Source organism: Rhincodon typus, chromosome 1 (genome assembly GCF_021869965.1).
Source record: "Rhincodon typus isolate 14 chromosome 1, sRhiTyp1.1, whole genome shotgun sequence".
NCBI classification, from domain to species: Eukaryota; Metazoa; Chordata; class Chondrichthyes; order Orectolobiformes; family Rhincodontidae; genus Rhincodon; species Rhincodon typus.
Window position 1 is genome coordinate 30,673,728 of NC_063332.1, and position 16,424 is coordinate 30,690,151.

General features: G+C 40.0%; 1 protein-coding gene across 3 annotated transcripts in view; it reads left to right on the forward strand.

Moving 5' to 3' along the window:
- me2 (malic enzyme 2, NAD(+)-dependent, mitochondrial) overlaps nucleotides 1-16,424 on the forward strand; it is a 67,420-nt gene that overhangs the window by 39,762 nt on the left and 11,234 nt on the right. For 2 of the 3 annotated variants that reach the window (XM_048604018.1, XM_048604010.1), the window contains 4 exons: nucleotides 5,728-5,841; nucleotides 10,247-10,361; nucleotides 11,672-11,814; nucleotides 14,580-14,682. In XM_048604018.1, the coding sequence (XP_048459975.1) occupies nucleotides 5,728-5,841; nucleotides 10,247-10,361; nucleotides 11,672-11,814; nucleotides 14,580-14,682 (475 nt within the window). Of the gene's footprint in view, nucleotides 1-5,727; nucleotides 5,842-10,246; nucleotides 10,362-11,671; nucleotides 11,815-13,919; nucleotides 14,527-14,579; nucleotides 14,683-16,424 lie in introns of those variants that run through there. The other variant, XM_048604025.1, reaches the window with a different exon arrangement.

Consider the following 16,424-nt stretch of genomic DNA (forward strand, 5'->3'; position numbering starts at 1 on the left):
CATTTACACGCACTTGGTCCATTGCCTACTATGCCCTGACATTTTAAGTGCTCATCTAGATGCTTATTGAAATGTTGCCAGAGCATCTGCCTCCACCCTCTCAGGCAGTGAGTTCCATGTATCTACCACCCTCTGTACGAGAAAATGTTTTCTTGATCTCCTCTAAACCACTTTCTTCTCACCTTAAACTTTATACTTTCTGTTCTTAGAAACGTCTGCCATGGGGAAGAAATTCTCCCAATCTACTATACCTATGCCAGTTATAATTTTGTAAACCCCCATCAGATGCTACCTGAGCCTCCTCTGCTCCGAGGAAAATAACCCAGCGTATCCAGTATCTCCTCGTAACTGACACTTTTCATCCCAGGCAACATCCTGGTGAATCTCCTGTGCATCCCCTCCAGTGCAATCACATCATTCAATTGTGTGACGACCAGAACTACACACGGTATTCCATCTGTGGCCTAACCAGTGTTTTTATAAAGTTGTAACAAGACTTCCTCCTATTTTCTGTGCCCTGTCTAATAAAGACAAGCATACCATATTCCGCCTTCACCACGCTGTCTACCTTGGCTCTTACCTTCAGGCATTTGTGGACTTGTAGACCAAAGCGCCTTTGTTCCTTAGTACTCCACAGGGACTTACCATTCGTTTGTGTATATTCTTCCATTACAAGACCTCCCAAAATGCATCAACTTGCACTTATCGAGATTAAATTCTGCCATTGCTCAGCTGATCAATATCAGACTGTAGCCTAAGGCCATCCTCCTCACTGTCATCAACACTGCCAATTTTCATGTCTTCTGCAAAATTACTAATTAAACCTTTTTACATTCACATCCAAGTCCTTCATTAATTTATGTGACAAAAAGCAAGTGCTCCAGCACTAATCATGGTGGTACACTGATGGAAAACCTTTCAGAAGGTTTTCTATAAAAGTCCCACTTAAGAGATTAGCATGTAAAATTAAAGCACAGGGATTGGGTGTAACGTACAGACATGGATAGAGAAGTACTCTCCAGACAAGGAAGGAAAAGTAGGAATAAAGAAGTCTTTTTCCCCAAGTGGTAGCCAGTGACCAGTAGGTTACATAGCTGGGGTCCTAGCACTGATCCCAATTTATAATGTGTTGATGATTTTGATGAGGGAACTAAATGTAATACCTCCAAGTTTGCAGATGATACAAAGCTGGGTGCAAGGGGGATAGCGAACTGCAGATGCTAGAGTCAGTCAATACAGTATGGAGCTGAAAGAACACAGCAGGTCAGGCAGCATCAGAAGAGCAAGAAAATCGACGTTTCAGGTTTGCACCCTTCATTAGGACATAGATGCAGAGATACTTCAGTATGATTTGGACAAGCTGAGTGAGAGGGCAAATGCATGGCAGCTGAAGTATAATGTAGATAATGAGGTAGCAAAAACAGGAAGATGTATCGGAATGGTGATAGATCAGGAAAGGGAGAGGGACACAAGACCCGAGTGTCCTCGTATACCAGTTGCTGAAAGTAAACGTGCAGATACAAATGGGTGGTGAAGAAGGCAGTGTTGACCTTCATAGTGAGAGGATTCAAGTTCAGGAGCAGGATGTTTGACTGTAATTGTGCAGGGCCTTGGTGAGACCATTTCTGAGATATGTGCAGTTTTGGCCTCCTTTATCCGAGGAGGGATGCTGTGGCTATGGAAGGAGTGCAACAGAAGTTTACCAGAATGATTCCTGGGGTAGCAGGACTGACCTATGAAGAAAAACTGGATTGGTTAGGACTGGAGTTTAGAAAAATGAGGGGGTGGGGGTTGAAAATCACAGAAACCTATAAAATTCTAAAGGACTAAACCAGGTAAATGAAGGAAGGATATTCCTGATGGCTGGAGAGTCTGGATCCAGAGGTCATGGTCGCAGGGTACAAGGTAGGCTATTTAGGATTAAAACAAGGAAAAATTTCTTTACCCGGAGAGTGGTGGAATTCTGTCACAGAACGTGCTTGAAGCCAAAACTTGAAATGTTTTCAAGGAGTTAGCACTGAAGACAAAAGAGATCAACTGTATGGGGAGAAAGCAGAAACATCTTGAAAGGTGGAGCAGGATAAAGGCCAAATGGCTTCGTCCTGTCTCTATATAAAGGAGGCTAAAGAGGGGTGGTGAGGAGACAAAGGAGGCTGTAACAGGAGAAAACTGTTTTAAGCCTGTCATGAGGACTGTTCAACCAGGGAATCCTGAAATCAGGTACATGATACTTTGTAAATTAATGTGGAATCTCTGACATAAGACCTGCATATATTCATGAGTTATTACATGCAGGGAACAATGTAGTAGGTGCTATTTTAAATAATACTGTCAATTGTTATGTTTAAATCTGAGATGCAGTAAAAGTAGTGTCTGCCTCATTAAAATCTTCCAGCTTTGTGCACATCCAGTGGACACATTAGCTGTGACCTCACCAGCCTAAAGCAGATTGTTTAGACTGATCTATTTGTAAATTATATCAAACAAGTTGAGCCTGTTGTCTTGTCAGCTTAAACATGTTGGCACCTAGTTACCAGTTAGATACTAGTTCTCTAAATACCCTTAATTGAATCTGCATTGGAGCACCCAACCATTTGACTTGAGTGACAGAAGGTGCTGATGAAAATGTGGACATTTCCTTCATAGATTTTAGATTTAAAGTGGAATAAAATAAAGATTAGCTTATTTACTAGAGTGGTGAAAATGTGTGATTCTGACAAATGGATAATATTAAAAACCGAAAGAACTACAGATGCTGCAAATCAGAAACAAAAACAAGTTGCTGGAAAAGCTCAGCATGTCTGGCAGCATCTGTGAAGAGAAATCAGAATTAATGTTTTGGGTCCATTGACCCACCCTCAGAACTGATGGTAGCTAGGAAAATGTTCATTTTATATGCAGAAGATAGGGTGTGGGTAAGGAGTAAACGATAGGTCAGGATAGAGCCTAAATAAAGGGAAGAACAGTTGGACAGACAAAGGATTAGCTAACAGTCTGGCTGGGAGAGTGAATAGTTGTTCGTGGAGACTTTTAGCGGCTAACAATAGGTGGTGTGCAATGGCAGACTGATAACAAGGCCTGGCATGTGGGGTTGGGGGATAGGAAATGGCAGAGTTCAGGCCCGAAAAATTATTGAACCCATTATTGAGTCTGGAGGGCTGCACAGTCCCAAAGTATAAAATTAGGTGGTGTTCTTCCAGTTTGCTATGAGCTGTGCTGGAACACTGCAGCAAGCCTGAGACAGAGATGCTGGCCAGGGAACAGGATAGTGAGTTAGTGGCAGGCACCAGGAAGTTTTCAGGGTCTTTTTTGCAGGCAGAACGTGGATGTTCTGCAAAATGGTCACCAGCCTATGCTTTGTTTTCCCCAATGTAGAGGAAACCACATTGTGAGCAGTGAATGCAGGAGACCAGATTGTGGGAAGTGCAGGTCAAGTGTTGCTTCACCTGGAAGGTACGTTTAGGCCCCTGGATACTGAGGAGGGAGGAGGTAAATGGGCAGGTGCCTTTCCACTGTGGGAGTGGAGGGAGGTGTTGGGGGTGAAGGAAGGGTGGACCAGGGTGTCCCGGAGGGAATGACCCCTACGGAAGGCAGATAAGGAAGGGGAGGGGAGTATGGTCTGGTGGTGGGGTCTTGCTGGAGATGGCAGAAATGCCGTCTGATCTTCTGGATGTGGATGCTGGTGGGATGGTATGTAAAGACAAGGGGATCCCTATCACTGTTGCGGGAGGGAAGAGAAGGGGTGAGGGCGGAAGTGCGGATGAGGGTTCGGACCCAGTTGAGTGCCCTGTTGACAACAGTGCTGGAGAATGCTCGGTTGAGGAAGACGGTGGACGTTTCAAAGACTCCATTGTCCAAGTTGGCGTCATCTGAACAAATGCAACGGAGACCGAGAAACTGGGAGAATGGATAATGTTGATGCATTTTAAGGTTGTGCAAACAAAAATATGATGGAAACAGTAGAAGTATAAGTTGGTGAGTTATAGTGAAGAAAAATAGAGGAGGCTCATGTGAAGTATAAATACCAATTTTAAGCCAAAAGAAATGTGGAGATTCCTAATGGCATGCAAGGTGTGTGATTTATACATAGCTTATTCATCATTAATTTAAAAGTTTTTGGTTTTGAACTTGTGGCAAATGGGTTTTGGTCTGTGTGAGAGAGGATGGTTTTATGGTGAGTTTGTCAGCATTCCTGGATTTATGGTTCTGGATAAAATATCAGTTAGAGAGAAAGAGAGACTTCCTGAAGTGGTGATGGGAATTGTTTTGTATTGGGACAGTTTTACAAAATCTAAGCTCCATTCTGTCAATACACAAGGAAGATGCTATGAAATACTCAAGACAAAATTGAAATCAGCAGTCAAATCAAACTTGTGGACATGATAGAGAAGAGAATTTGGTCTTGTGTTTGAACTGTAAAAGAATATTGTGGGGTAGATGGGATATTGTGTTGTGTGAATAGCTTGGTTTGTTCTTTTTTTTTTATTCACTTCTCTTATGTAACAAACTTCCTGTCTTATTACTAAAACCAAATCTGCAGTATTGCTTGGCTTTCAGTGAAAGCCAATCTCGTGAAATAAAAATTTCAGTCTGGGTTCTGACTTGTCCAATAATAACAACAGTTGGGATCATAACAGTAATGATGTTATAGAACTGAACCTAACAAGGTATGCAGTCCACAATATAAGACTGAATTTTGCAGTAGAAATACTGATTAGACTGTTGCAGGTCACCATTTTAAAGTGCAATTCAATAGCAACTTAGAGACTGCATATGTACAGTTTATAACAAGCTGGAACGTTGCTGTCAGAATTGTCCTGCTCTTCACTTCCATATTTAAACAACATCTGGCCACTGACTGTAAAATATCACTCGACTTCAATTGAGGAGGAAAGTAATTCTGTGGTCACATGCCTTGCAGTTATTGGCATCAAATTTATTTACTCTGAAATGCTCAAAATACTATGGATGGATGCCAGAAACCTGAATTGAAGACAAAATGCTAGAAATATTCAGCAAGGTTGGCAACACCTGTGGACAAAAGATCATTTCACATTTCAGGTTGATGTTCCTTTGTCACAATGTTATATATTTATTGCCGATCCTACTTCTCAGTTTATTTTTCAAATGTCTGCCAAAATTTAGCAAATACTTAAGCAGCTTTTGGAGATTGGAAAATAAAAAGGAAATTCTGCCTAATTTGACAATCATGTTTGTGCTGCTCTATGTGGTTTCTCATAGAATCACTACAGTGCAGAAGGAGACCATTCAACTGGTGTCTGTGCCAGCTGTCCCCAAAATCAACTTAGCTAGCCTCGCCGCCACCACCACCAACAACTACCCCACCAACCTCCATTTTCCCTGTAGCCATGCAATTAGTTTTCTAGTAACTACTTTTTTGAAAGCCAGGATTAAATCTACAAGCACCAAGTTTTCAGGCAGTGCATTCTAATTCTAAGCCAACCACTAAGTTTTTAAAAGTGAACATTCTTAATCCTTCTGAGTATGGCTAGTCTCTTCCCATCTTTTCTGTCCAGACCCTATATGATTTTGAACATCTCTATTTAAACTGAACTTTTTCTTCTTCAAGCTAACTTCTCCAATTTTATCCAGGTAACTGAAGTTCCTTTCAGTTCATGAAATTTTAAATTGGGAATAGCTCTGTATATGCTTTTATGATTTTGCAAATAATTTCAAGTGATGATTTGCTCTTACTGTTTCATGCAGGCAGCCCTGGGAATTGCTGATTTGATTGTGCTGGCCATGAAAGAAACTGGAATATCAGAAGAGGAAGCTCAAAAGAAAATATGGATGTTCGACAAATATGGCTTACTTTATCAGGTGAGCAAGCGAACTAAAACATTTACTTTTGTGTCACACTTCTGAACAAGCAACTGGATGTGCAATGGGGACATCCAAGGGGATTCCCAGCTTTCCAGAGACTGGAAAATTTGGGCCACATGGAGCTGCAATTATGTAATCACTTATTTTCTGTCATTGAATTGCAAACTTTGTAAGATTCACATGAAGAGTAGTAAGAAGTCTTTAAAAATCAAGTTGAGAACTAAGTAATGAAATGAGAGGTGCCAGGCCAGACAGTGTGTACCTGCATGACGTGGGAGGTAGTGGATCCCATTGTGGTTAAGTGACCACATCTGTAGCAAGTTTTGATTGACTCGAAGTCTGAGTTCCACAAGCAATGAGCAGAGTTTGAACATTGTAACGCAACACACCATGAAGAAGGAGAGTTACCTGGATGCTGTGTTTCAAGGGGCAGTTGCATCCCTTATATTAACTAACTTGATTTTGATCAGTTCTCAGGGACAGGAGGGTGCGACTAAAAGCAAGGCAGAAGACCTAAGGGAGCCTTAGCCCTTGAACTTGTCTAACAGATTTGAGATTCTTGCTCCCAGTGTAGATGAGTGGAGGCTGTAGGAAGGACCAGTAAACTGACCCCATCACTATAGTACAAGGAGCCATTCAAGAGGGGGAGAAAAGAGAAATACCGTTGTAATCAGAGATAGTATAGTCAGGGGAATAGACACTTTGTTGGCCAGGATTGAGAGTCCCAAAGGCTATGTGGCCTGCCTGGTGCCTAGGCTCAAGGTATATAATCTGCATTGCAGAAGAACTTTGAGTAGAAGGGGAAAGATCCAGTTGCTGTGATCCATGTAGGGACCAATGATACGAGAAGAAAGAGGTTCTGCAGAGGGAATTTGAGCAGCGAGGGGGTAAATTAAAAATCAGAACCAAAAAGGTAGTTATTTTCAGATTAATACCTGAGCCACAAGCAAATTCATACAGGGTCAACAAGATTAGAGGCAAATGTGTAGTTAAAGATTGGTGAGGGAGAAATGGATTTGAATTCATGGGATGTTGGCACCTCTGGTGGGGAAGTGGGGAGCTGTCGTGATAGGATGGAATCCATATCATATAACTAGGGCTGTAGATAGGGTTTGAAACTAAAGTGGCAGTGGTGGATTCAGTGACGTGGAAAATTATGGACAAAGTTAAAGGGTGGAGGGCTCAGCAGAAGTTGTTTAAAAGTTTCCACAACAATAGGACAGGATATGGGAAGGGTCAGGAATCTAACTTTGGGGTCAACGATGAGAAGGGAGGCAATCAATGCAGGACTGAAGGTGTTGTACTTAAATACGCACTGTATATAGAATCCCTACAGTGTGGAAACAGGCCCTTTGGCCCAACAAGTCCACGCTGAACCTCTGAGCATCCCACCCAGACCCATCCCCCTAAAACCCGCCTAATCTTCACCTCCCTGAGGACTACGGGCAATGTAGCATGGCCAATCCACCTAACCTGCACATCTTTGGACTGTGGGAGGAAACTGGAGCACCCGGAGGAAACCCATGCAGACACGGGGAGAATGTGCAAACTGCACACAGGCAGGTGCCCGAGGCTGGAATTGAACCCGGGTCCCTGGCGCTGTGAGGCAGCAATGCTAACCACTGTGCCACCGGCATATGAAACAAGGTAAATGAGCTTGTAGTGCAGATTGAAATTGGCAGGTATGATGTTTTGGGTTTCATCATCCAACACCCGGTTTAAGAAGGGAAGGAGGCAGAAGATCTAGACCTGAAACGTCAGCCTTCCTGCTCCTCTGACGCTGCTTGGCCTGCTGTGTTCATCCAGCTGTACACCTTGTTATCACAGGAAACTATAGGCAGGTTCACCTGTCTTTGGTCTTGAATAGAGGACTGGCTGACTAGCAGAAGCCAGCGAGTATGGATATAGGACACATAGATTTTCAGGATGGCAGCCAGTAACTAGTGGCATTCCACAGGGTCCATGTTGGGGCTGCAACTAATCACGTTGCTAATGTTGCTAAGTTTGAAGGTGGCATAAAGATAGGTGGAGGTAGAGTTGAGGAAATGGGGAGGCTGCATAAGGGCTTGGACAGTCTAGAAGAGTGGGCAAAGAAGTAACAGATGGAATCCAGGGTAGGAAGGTGTGAGGTTATGCGCTTTGGTAGAAAGAATAGAAGCGTAGACCGTTTTCTAAATTGGGGAAAGGCTTTGGAAATCTGAACCTCAAAGGGACTGGGGAGTCCGAGTTCAGGATTAGAATCATAGAATTCCTAAAGTGCAGAAAGAGGCCATTTGGTCCATAGAGTCCGCGTTGAGCTCTAAAGAGCATCTCACTCAGACCCAGCTGCCCCTAAGCCCTATCTCTGTAATCCCCGTATTGCCGTGGCTAATCCACCTAATCTGAACATCCCTGGACACTGGAGCAATTTAGCATGGCCAATTGGCCTGGCCTAACCTGCATATCTTTGAATTATGGTTTGAAAATGACGCACCTGGAGAAAACCTTTGCAGACATTTGAGAATGACTGCTGGAGTTTTCCAGCCATGGATAACTGTGCATCAAACCTGAGTCCTTAGCGCTGTGATGCAGCAGTGCTGACCACTGAGCCACAGTGTTACACTTGGCCCTTAAGGTTAACGTTGGTTGGCTTGCCGAGCTGGTTTGTTGTTTCGCAGACGTTTCACTACCCTGCTGGGTAACATCATCAGTGCAGTCTCCGATGAAGCGTCGGTGTGTTTTCCCTCCTGGGTTTTAAACTCTGGAGTCCGTTGAGCTGGATTGCCTCCCTTCCGGTTTTCCTTTGTAGTGGACTGAGCTCTGTGTTTATTGATGGCTTTCTTCGTGGAGTACCAGGCTTCTAGGAATTCCCGTGCCTGTCTCTGCTTAGCTTGTCCCAGGATTTTGGTGTTGTCCTAATAGAATTGGTCACTCTCCTTATCCATGTGAGTTGAGAAGAGTGCCCACACAAGCCCACGTCAACCCTACGACAACTGCTCACCCGAACCAAAGGCCCACACCCTGCCATGGACAGGACCAATGTCATCTATAAGATCCCCTGCAGAGACTGAGAAATACTACAATCGGACAAACAGGAAGGAAACTAACAACAAGGGTACACGAACACCAACTGGCTCCAAAAAGACACGACCAATACTCTCTCTCCTCAATCCACATGGATAAGGAGAACCATATGTCAGTGAAGATAGAATGGCAGACCAGACTCCGGCTGAATGCCATAATTCTGCTATTATGTCTTGTGGTCTTATGGTGAAACTCGGAGAAATTAAGGAGAGTCTCATTTAGGGGGACGTATTCGTAAAATAAGGGAGTGCTGATTTAAAACTGAGATACAAAATAATTTCTTCTCCCAGAGGGTTGTGAAGCCTGGGATTTTCTACTCCAGAGAGAGATGAAAAGCATTTGAAGAGGAGGTATGATGAGCTGACATGAAAGAAGATTTGAGGTCTGGGTCAAATCAGCCATGATTTTGTGGTATTGTGGCACAGACTTGAGGGGCTCAATAGTCTACTTCTCTTATTTCTTATGTTCTTATGCTCAAAGAGGAGGGTCAATATATTTGAATTTCAATTATGTACCACCATATTTCTTCCAAAGTAAGTTGATGATCAAGAAGTAACTTGTTTGGAAATGCACAACTCAAAAGTTGTGATCTGTTTGTTATCCTGCATATTTCAAATGCTTAACCATCTCCAAAAATATGGTTTGAGGCAACCAAAAATGCCAGCGTAACACCTCAAAACTGGATATCGAAAGTTATAAAAAACTTATCAAAGTAATCTATAACTTGAGTTAACATTAACTTCCTTCGCTTGAGGAAATTGATTACAAAAATAGTTGAGTATTTGCAAGCATTGAGAGGAATTATTTCCTCCTGATTTAGATTGGCTTTGAACAAATTTCTTAAAAGGAGAAATGAATCTGTGCCCAGGTTCTTTGTTACACTCCCTCTGAATTATGTGCAAATATAAAATGTGCAGTGATAGTTGCAGTTCAGTTATTTTAAGTGATTACATTTAATGCCATCTGTTCTGTGGTTTCTGGAAAATCATAGATAACTGTTTTATAATTTCCATATAAATATCAATTACTGTTCTGCATACTAGATGATTAGTGCAGAAATGTTAGTATAGCTTATTATCCAAAAACGGAAGACACCTATCCTATCCTGAAATATCTCAAAACACTTTGAATTACATTAGTTATTATGTAATTTATCAGGTACTTGCTTATTCATCATTATCTGGATTGTTGATGGTGTATGTCTTTAGAAAATCCAGTGGGGGAAAAACGAGCACATAGCTTATTTATTTAGAAAGAAACCTTTAACTCTTCCTCAGTTATCAATTAACCAAGTATGAATGTTGCAGTCAAATTCTAACAGTGCTGCTTTCGACTATAGGGTCGATCGCAGCCAATTGACAAAAACCAAGAACCTTATGTCCACACTGCACCTGATCAGAAAATTGAGACATTTCTGGATGCAGTTAATACTTTACAGCCCACTGCTATTATTGGTAAGTGGTAAAAGCTACAATAGAATATATGGAAATGGCTTCATTTGCTGCTTCTTAGATTTAATTTCAAATGGTGCTTGTGGAAGTGTATTAAGAACTTTTCTTTAACACGATGTACAATCTCAATGTTGAACAGCAGAACACTGCTCTTGGGGATTGTGAACTGCAGCAGTCCCAAGTTTTTGCTATTGGCATAATTGTATATATTTTAAATTGATAGTTCAGAGTTATTAAGTCACACTCCATCACAAACATCTGTCTTCTATGAAGATCTTGAAAGTATTGTGACCTTCCAAGTCCATGCCTTTATTACCTGTAACTCCATTGGAATTTCTAGTCAGCTTTTCACTTCTGTAGCTTTACCCATTTTTCCACAGTATCAACTTTGGTTTGTTTCTTATTTCCCACCTGCACCCCTTCATCCCCTACAAAGGACCACACTAGCTCGCTCTTTTTTTCATTCTTGTCTATTTCTTTAAAACTTCTGTTTTCAGTGTCATGTTCTTGCTCATTTTCTGTTTCTAAAAATAAACTTGTAAATTCTCCACTCAGTTTTTTTTAAACCAGAATTTCTTCCAATATATGTGTAACTATTATCATTAGCATTAAAGATTGTGTATACAATTCTTTTTGAAAGATATTTTTATGCCTGTTATCTTGTGAAATAACTTGTAAGAATATTAATATCCTCCTGGTGCTGAAACTGGATCTAGGAGCAGAGTCAGTGTTTGGGATATTATTTAAAATGATTTACTTCTGCAGAAAACATAATTTATTTAGAATAAATATTTAAACTGCACTTAAACGTTGTAGATATCCTCTGATTAACTTTTTGCAATTGATCGTAATTCAAAAAATATCTAAAATAAATATAAATTAGCACAACTTCAATATTCTTGTAAGCTTGTTTTTGTTAAAATTTTGAATCTCTTTCATATAAGCTCTGTATTTCATCTTCTGTACGAGTTTAAACCTTTCCATGACAAAAAACTTTAAATTCTAACAAAAATAACGTTCAAAAATTGTACTGTGACTTGGTAAAATGCTTGAAACGTTAATTCTTGCATTGATCCTAATTTCAACAATTTCAGTATAGATAAAGTGAAAATGTTTAAAATTTATAGTGTAAACCAAAAAGACACTGCAGTGAAGTTGATGTATTATAAATTACTCATGTTTATGGTCAAAATATGAGCTGCTCTCTCCCTTTCATTCCCCTCCATTTTTTTGTCTCACCCCTCTCCCGCCATCTCGCCCCTCTCCCCACGTCTCCCAACAAAGGTTGACTTTGTTCAATTTGTTCTTGGCAGGGGTAGCAGGTGCTGGAAGACTGTTTAGCAAAGATGTGATTAATGCCATGGGAAGGATTAATGAACGACCTATAATTTTTGCACTAAGTAATCCGACAGAGAAAGCTGAATGTACTGCAGAGGATGCATATACTTTAACTGAGGTATTGTGACAAATTGTGTTCTTCCCTCATTTGCCGTTGAAAAACAAAGACTTGCATTTTACATTGTGTTTTTTTTTTTAATGACACCAGCTGTCTTAAAGACTTTTACAATGAATGAAGTACATTTTGAAATGCAGTCACTGTTGTAATGTAGGAAATAGCAGACAATTTGCATAGAGCAATATAATGGTGACCGGTTAATCTGTTTTTTGTGATGTTGATTGAGGGATATGTAAGGGCCAAAACAGGAATAAATCCACTGTGCTTCTTTAAGATAGTGCCATGCCTTTACGATCTTTTACATTCACCTGAGGACAGAAGGGATTTTGGTGGCATCGCATCTCGGAGATAGCACCTTCCTCCAAAGTAGAATAGTTCACTGGAATCTGTGTTGACATTTATGCTCAAACCCTGGCCTGAGACTTAAACCAGAACATTGAAACTTTGCGACAAGAGTGTACTGCCACTCGAGCCACAGTGACAGAACACTAAATTTTCAAACTCCATATGACAAGTTCTCTTGAGGAAAGAAATAAATCCAGTTTATGCCATCTGTGATTTTCAGTTCAGTTGTTTAATCAATTGATATCATCCCTCCATTCTTCCTGTAATTTTTATATCTATTTTATAATTCAAACCCTACTCTGATTTAAGCATATAATCAAATCCTGCGATTAAGTTGTAAATTGTCCTAAATTTATATTTGTCCTTTTGTCTGGCAAATGATTCAATATCACCTCCATAAACATGTTGAGTAATAATTGATTTTAAAATAACCATTCTGTGTTCCCAGATCCCCATTACTAAATGCTTAAATAACTGCAGGTTCAACAGTGTAATAATAATTTTTTGCTTTTTGGCAGGATTAATAGTTTGTGGTTGGATTTTGGATGTTATGATATCCAAAGCTGCATGTAAGAATTTCCTTGCATGTCTTAATAGGCTCCATCCTGTGCTCAAGTTGACCCCTGAAATGGTGCAGTTGAATTAGCTCCTTCCCTTGATGTCTTTGCTGAGAAAGCAGCCATGGATTTGGTCCTTGATGACCTACACGTCTGACTCCTTATTGAAGAGTGCCTCAATCTTCCCTATCTCTGTAATCTCCACGTCTCTCAAGCCTTTGCCATATTCTTGCCTGTTATAAATCTTGAGTATCCTCCATGGGTTTCTGTGTATCAAGCTGCAAAAGATTTAAGCTCTGGAACATCTTCCCTAGATCCATCCATTTTTGTTTTTTCCTAAATTTTTCCTCCACTTAAGAAAAAAACTCCTTAAAATCTTCCTTGTGTCTATATAGTTGGCCATCTGCCGCATCTCCTTACATCTTAAGTTTTTTGCTTTACATTATTTCCATAAAACATCTTGCGACTTTTTGCACTACAGATATTAGTTAAACAAAATGTCCCAAGTAACTGTTTGACTGTCTTGCCTTGGATTTACATAAGTGCCTGTCACTTGTGTAAGTGGTTTATGTTTCTTGTATTTTGGGATGTGTCTGTGTTTCTCAATCAGACCATTTGGTGACATAATCCAGGATGTATTGGTCATTTCTCTTCCTGTTCTGACTGGATATTTGTGTCCAAAGACAAGTTTATGTACGTGCCTTCGATTCTTTTGAAAGTGGGCTGAGTAAACACCATAGGAAGCCAAGACCAGAAATGAAGCAAGTGAACATTTGGCCAAATAGTATGCTCAAACCCACTTAGTTCAATCAGTACAACTAATTTTCTTATCATACAAAATAATGAACACATTGTGTTGCTGCACAAGTGGCTTGTCTTGATTGATTAAATGGCACAGATTTTGTTTCAGCAGCAAAGTGATGCTGCTTGCTGCTATTCTAGAACAAAGCTGCAAAAATCTAACATTCTCTGACTTGGGCTTAACCTTTCCCAATGTTGATGTAAATTTACACCAAAATCAAGGAGATCATTCAGCACAGAGCAACCGTGATATCATTAAGCAGGGGAAAGAGTCAACCAAATTGTAGTATTGTTACAGTTGCTGAACTAGGAAGTAAAATACGCAGTATCTCATTTTCTGCTTGGAAGATCAAAAATAACTTTTTGAAGCCTGATTACATCCATGCTTGTTTTTACACCCAGTCCTGTCGTGACATGGAAGAAACCCAAAGAGCTACAGATACTGGAAATCGGAAACAAAAACAAATTGCTAAAAATGACTCGGCAATTCTGAAGAAGGGTCGCTGGATCCGAAATGTTAAGACTGTTGTCTCTACAGATGCTACCAGACCTGCTATGTTTCTTCCAACAATTTTGTTTTCATTTCTGTTACAACATTGGTTGCTTTTTAGCACAGTCATACCTCGTGCAGTTTAAATACCCAGTTTTTCCTAGCTGCTATCAGTTCTGATGAAACATCACCAGACTCAAAATGCTAACTCTGCTTTCTTCCCAAAGATGCTGCCAGACCTGCTGAGTTTTGGCAGCAATTTCTGTTTGCTTGTTTTCAATTGTTGAAAAGTCAGTTTGTCTATCTTATTTTTAGTTCCTGAACTCGGTTGGGCTATGGAGAGTGTTTTAAATGCCTTTTGCCTTGCTGTATATTTTTAAAACACAAAACTTGTATGGATACACTTCCCTTCAAATACCCTGACACTTAAATGTAGCTTTTCTCCTTCAAACATTTGTGATATTAAAAAAAAACCCTAAACATGACCTGCACTTGGAAAACATGAAGTTAAATGGCAAATTTGCTTACATCTTTAGATGCTATATTTGTTTTTTTAATTGCCTGTTTTATAGGGAAGGTGCCTTTTTGCCAGCGGTAGTCCATTTGACTCGGTGACTCTGCCAGATGGACGTGTATTTCAACCAGGACAAGGAAATAATGCTTATATCTTCCCTGGTTAGTATGGTGTGTCTGCACTTGTGCTTACTTAAAACTCTGTTATGGTTTGGTCTCATCAATATTGTCTGATATATTTAGTTAACTTGTTCATGACTGCCTGTTGTATTTTGAGAATAAATTATTTGTTGCTCTTTATCTCAAATAATGCAGTTAACATGGTCTATATTTTAAGATTCTCTGCCTGAATTAGTGCAACACCTATTACTTAGTGGCAGACTTGCCATCCAATCTCAAGGTTTCAAGTTCAAGTCTCACTCCAAGGCTTGAATACAAAAAAATCAAGGCTGACGTTCCAATGCAGTAGTAAGGAAACAATGTATTGTTGGAGGTGTCTTTTAGAGGAGACATTAAATCCAGGCCCTCCTGGCCTGATTGGATGGATGTAAAAAAGTCCTTTGAAGAGCAGGAGAGTTACCCCAGTATTTATTTCACAATCAATAGCACAAAAATGGATTAGCTAGTCATTGTGTTCATGAAAGTTTGCTTTGACTACTGTGTTTTCTACAGTTAATATACTTATTTAAGTATCTCTTTGGCTGCAAAGAGCTTTGAGATCCAGTAGCTACAAAAAGCACAAGGTTGATGCATTTTTTTCCCTATTTTGTTCTACCAAATTTTCCTTCACGCATAATAAATACATTTTTATTTCCTCTGTTAGTTGTTTGGTTTTGTTAACCATCCAGGTATTTATGGATGTTGATTTTTGCAAGTGGAGAGGTACATCGTTTTTTTTTTTTTTTTTTTTTTATTTTCAGACCTCACTTTTATTCAGTTTTCAATCATCATTTTGGATTTGTTTTTGTTCAACTGGAGATTTGTTCTGCTTTGACGTGTAAAGCTGCACTGGACAGTAGACCCAAAAAGGAAACGAAAAGGAGCATTCAAATACTAGAGATATTTTTGCTGATTTTATAAACCAGAAATTGCAGCAGTCTAACATAAAACTATCTAATTCACAACTAACTTAGAACTCCTATTGCATAGAAGGATTTTCTTCCAATGAAAATCTAACCAGAAATATTGTCTGAATTTAGTTATGTGGAATAAAAGCAGAAAATGCTGAAGTACTTTGGTTAGAAGCTTGAGTGTAGAGGACCAGAGTAAAGGCTTAATGTTTGTGATCTCCTATCAGAACTGGAACAAATTAAAGATCCAACAGGTTTTAACTGAGGACAGGGGAAAGCTAAGGGTGAAAGGAGCGAAAAATCTGTCGTAGGGTGGAAAGCATGAGGATACTTTCCATTTGCACTTCCTCTTGTTTGTTTCTTTACTTGTCCCATTACCACCACCTTTTGCATAGTGCCATTATCTCTGTTACCATTTTAATTTCTCCTACCTCCCACCCTATCATGGAACTTTTTGTTTCAGTGTGTATTCCTAATGCATGGCATTGCCATTAAATATGGGAACCGTAATCCATCTGCACAAGTACATAGTTGCAGCCATGACTTCACCAACTCTTGATGGTAACTGAAACTATCCAATGTTTTTGTGCAAAATATTTCTGATTCAAAAGTAAGCACTGTGATAATAGCAGTCTCGTTTTAAATCAAACATTCAATAGTCTCTAGCTCCACTACCCACCTTGGCCCAAGTGGCATTTTGATAATTGAAGGTAAAATGATTGTAACTCCTGACTGAGGATTAATTTATTTCAAATTTTGAGTGTTCTGTACAGTCAGGTTGCAGTTACCCAGAGGAGAAACTTTAAATTTTTTGGCAGCAATGTAAATTCCGGG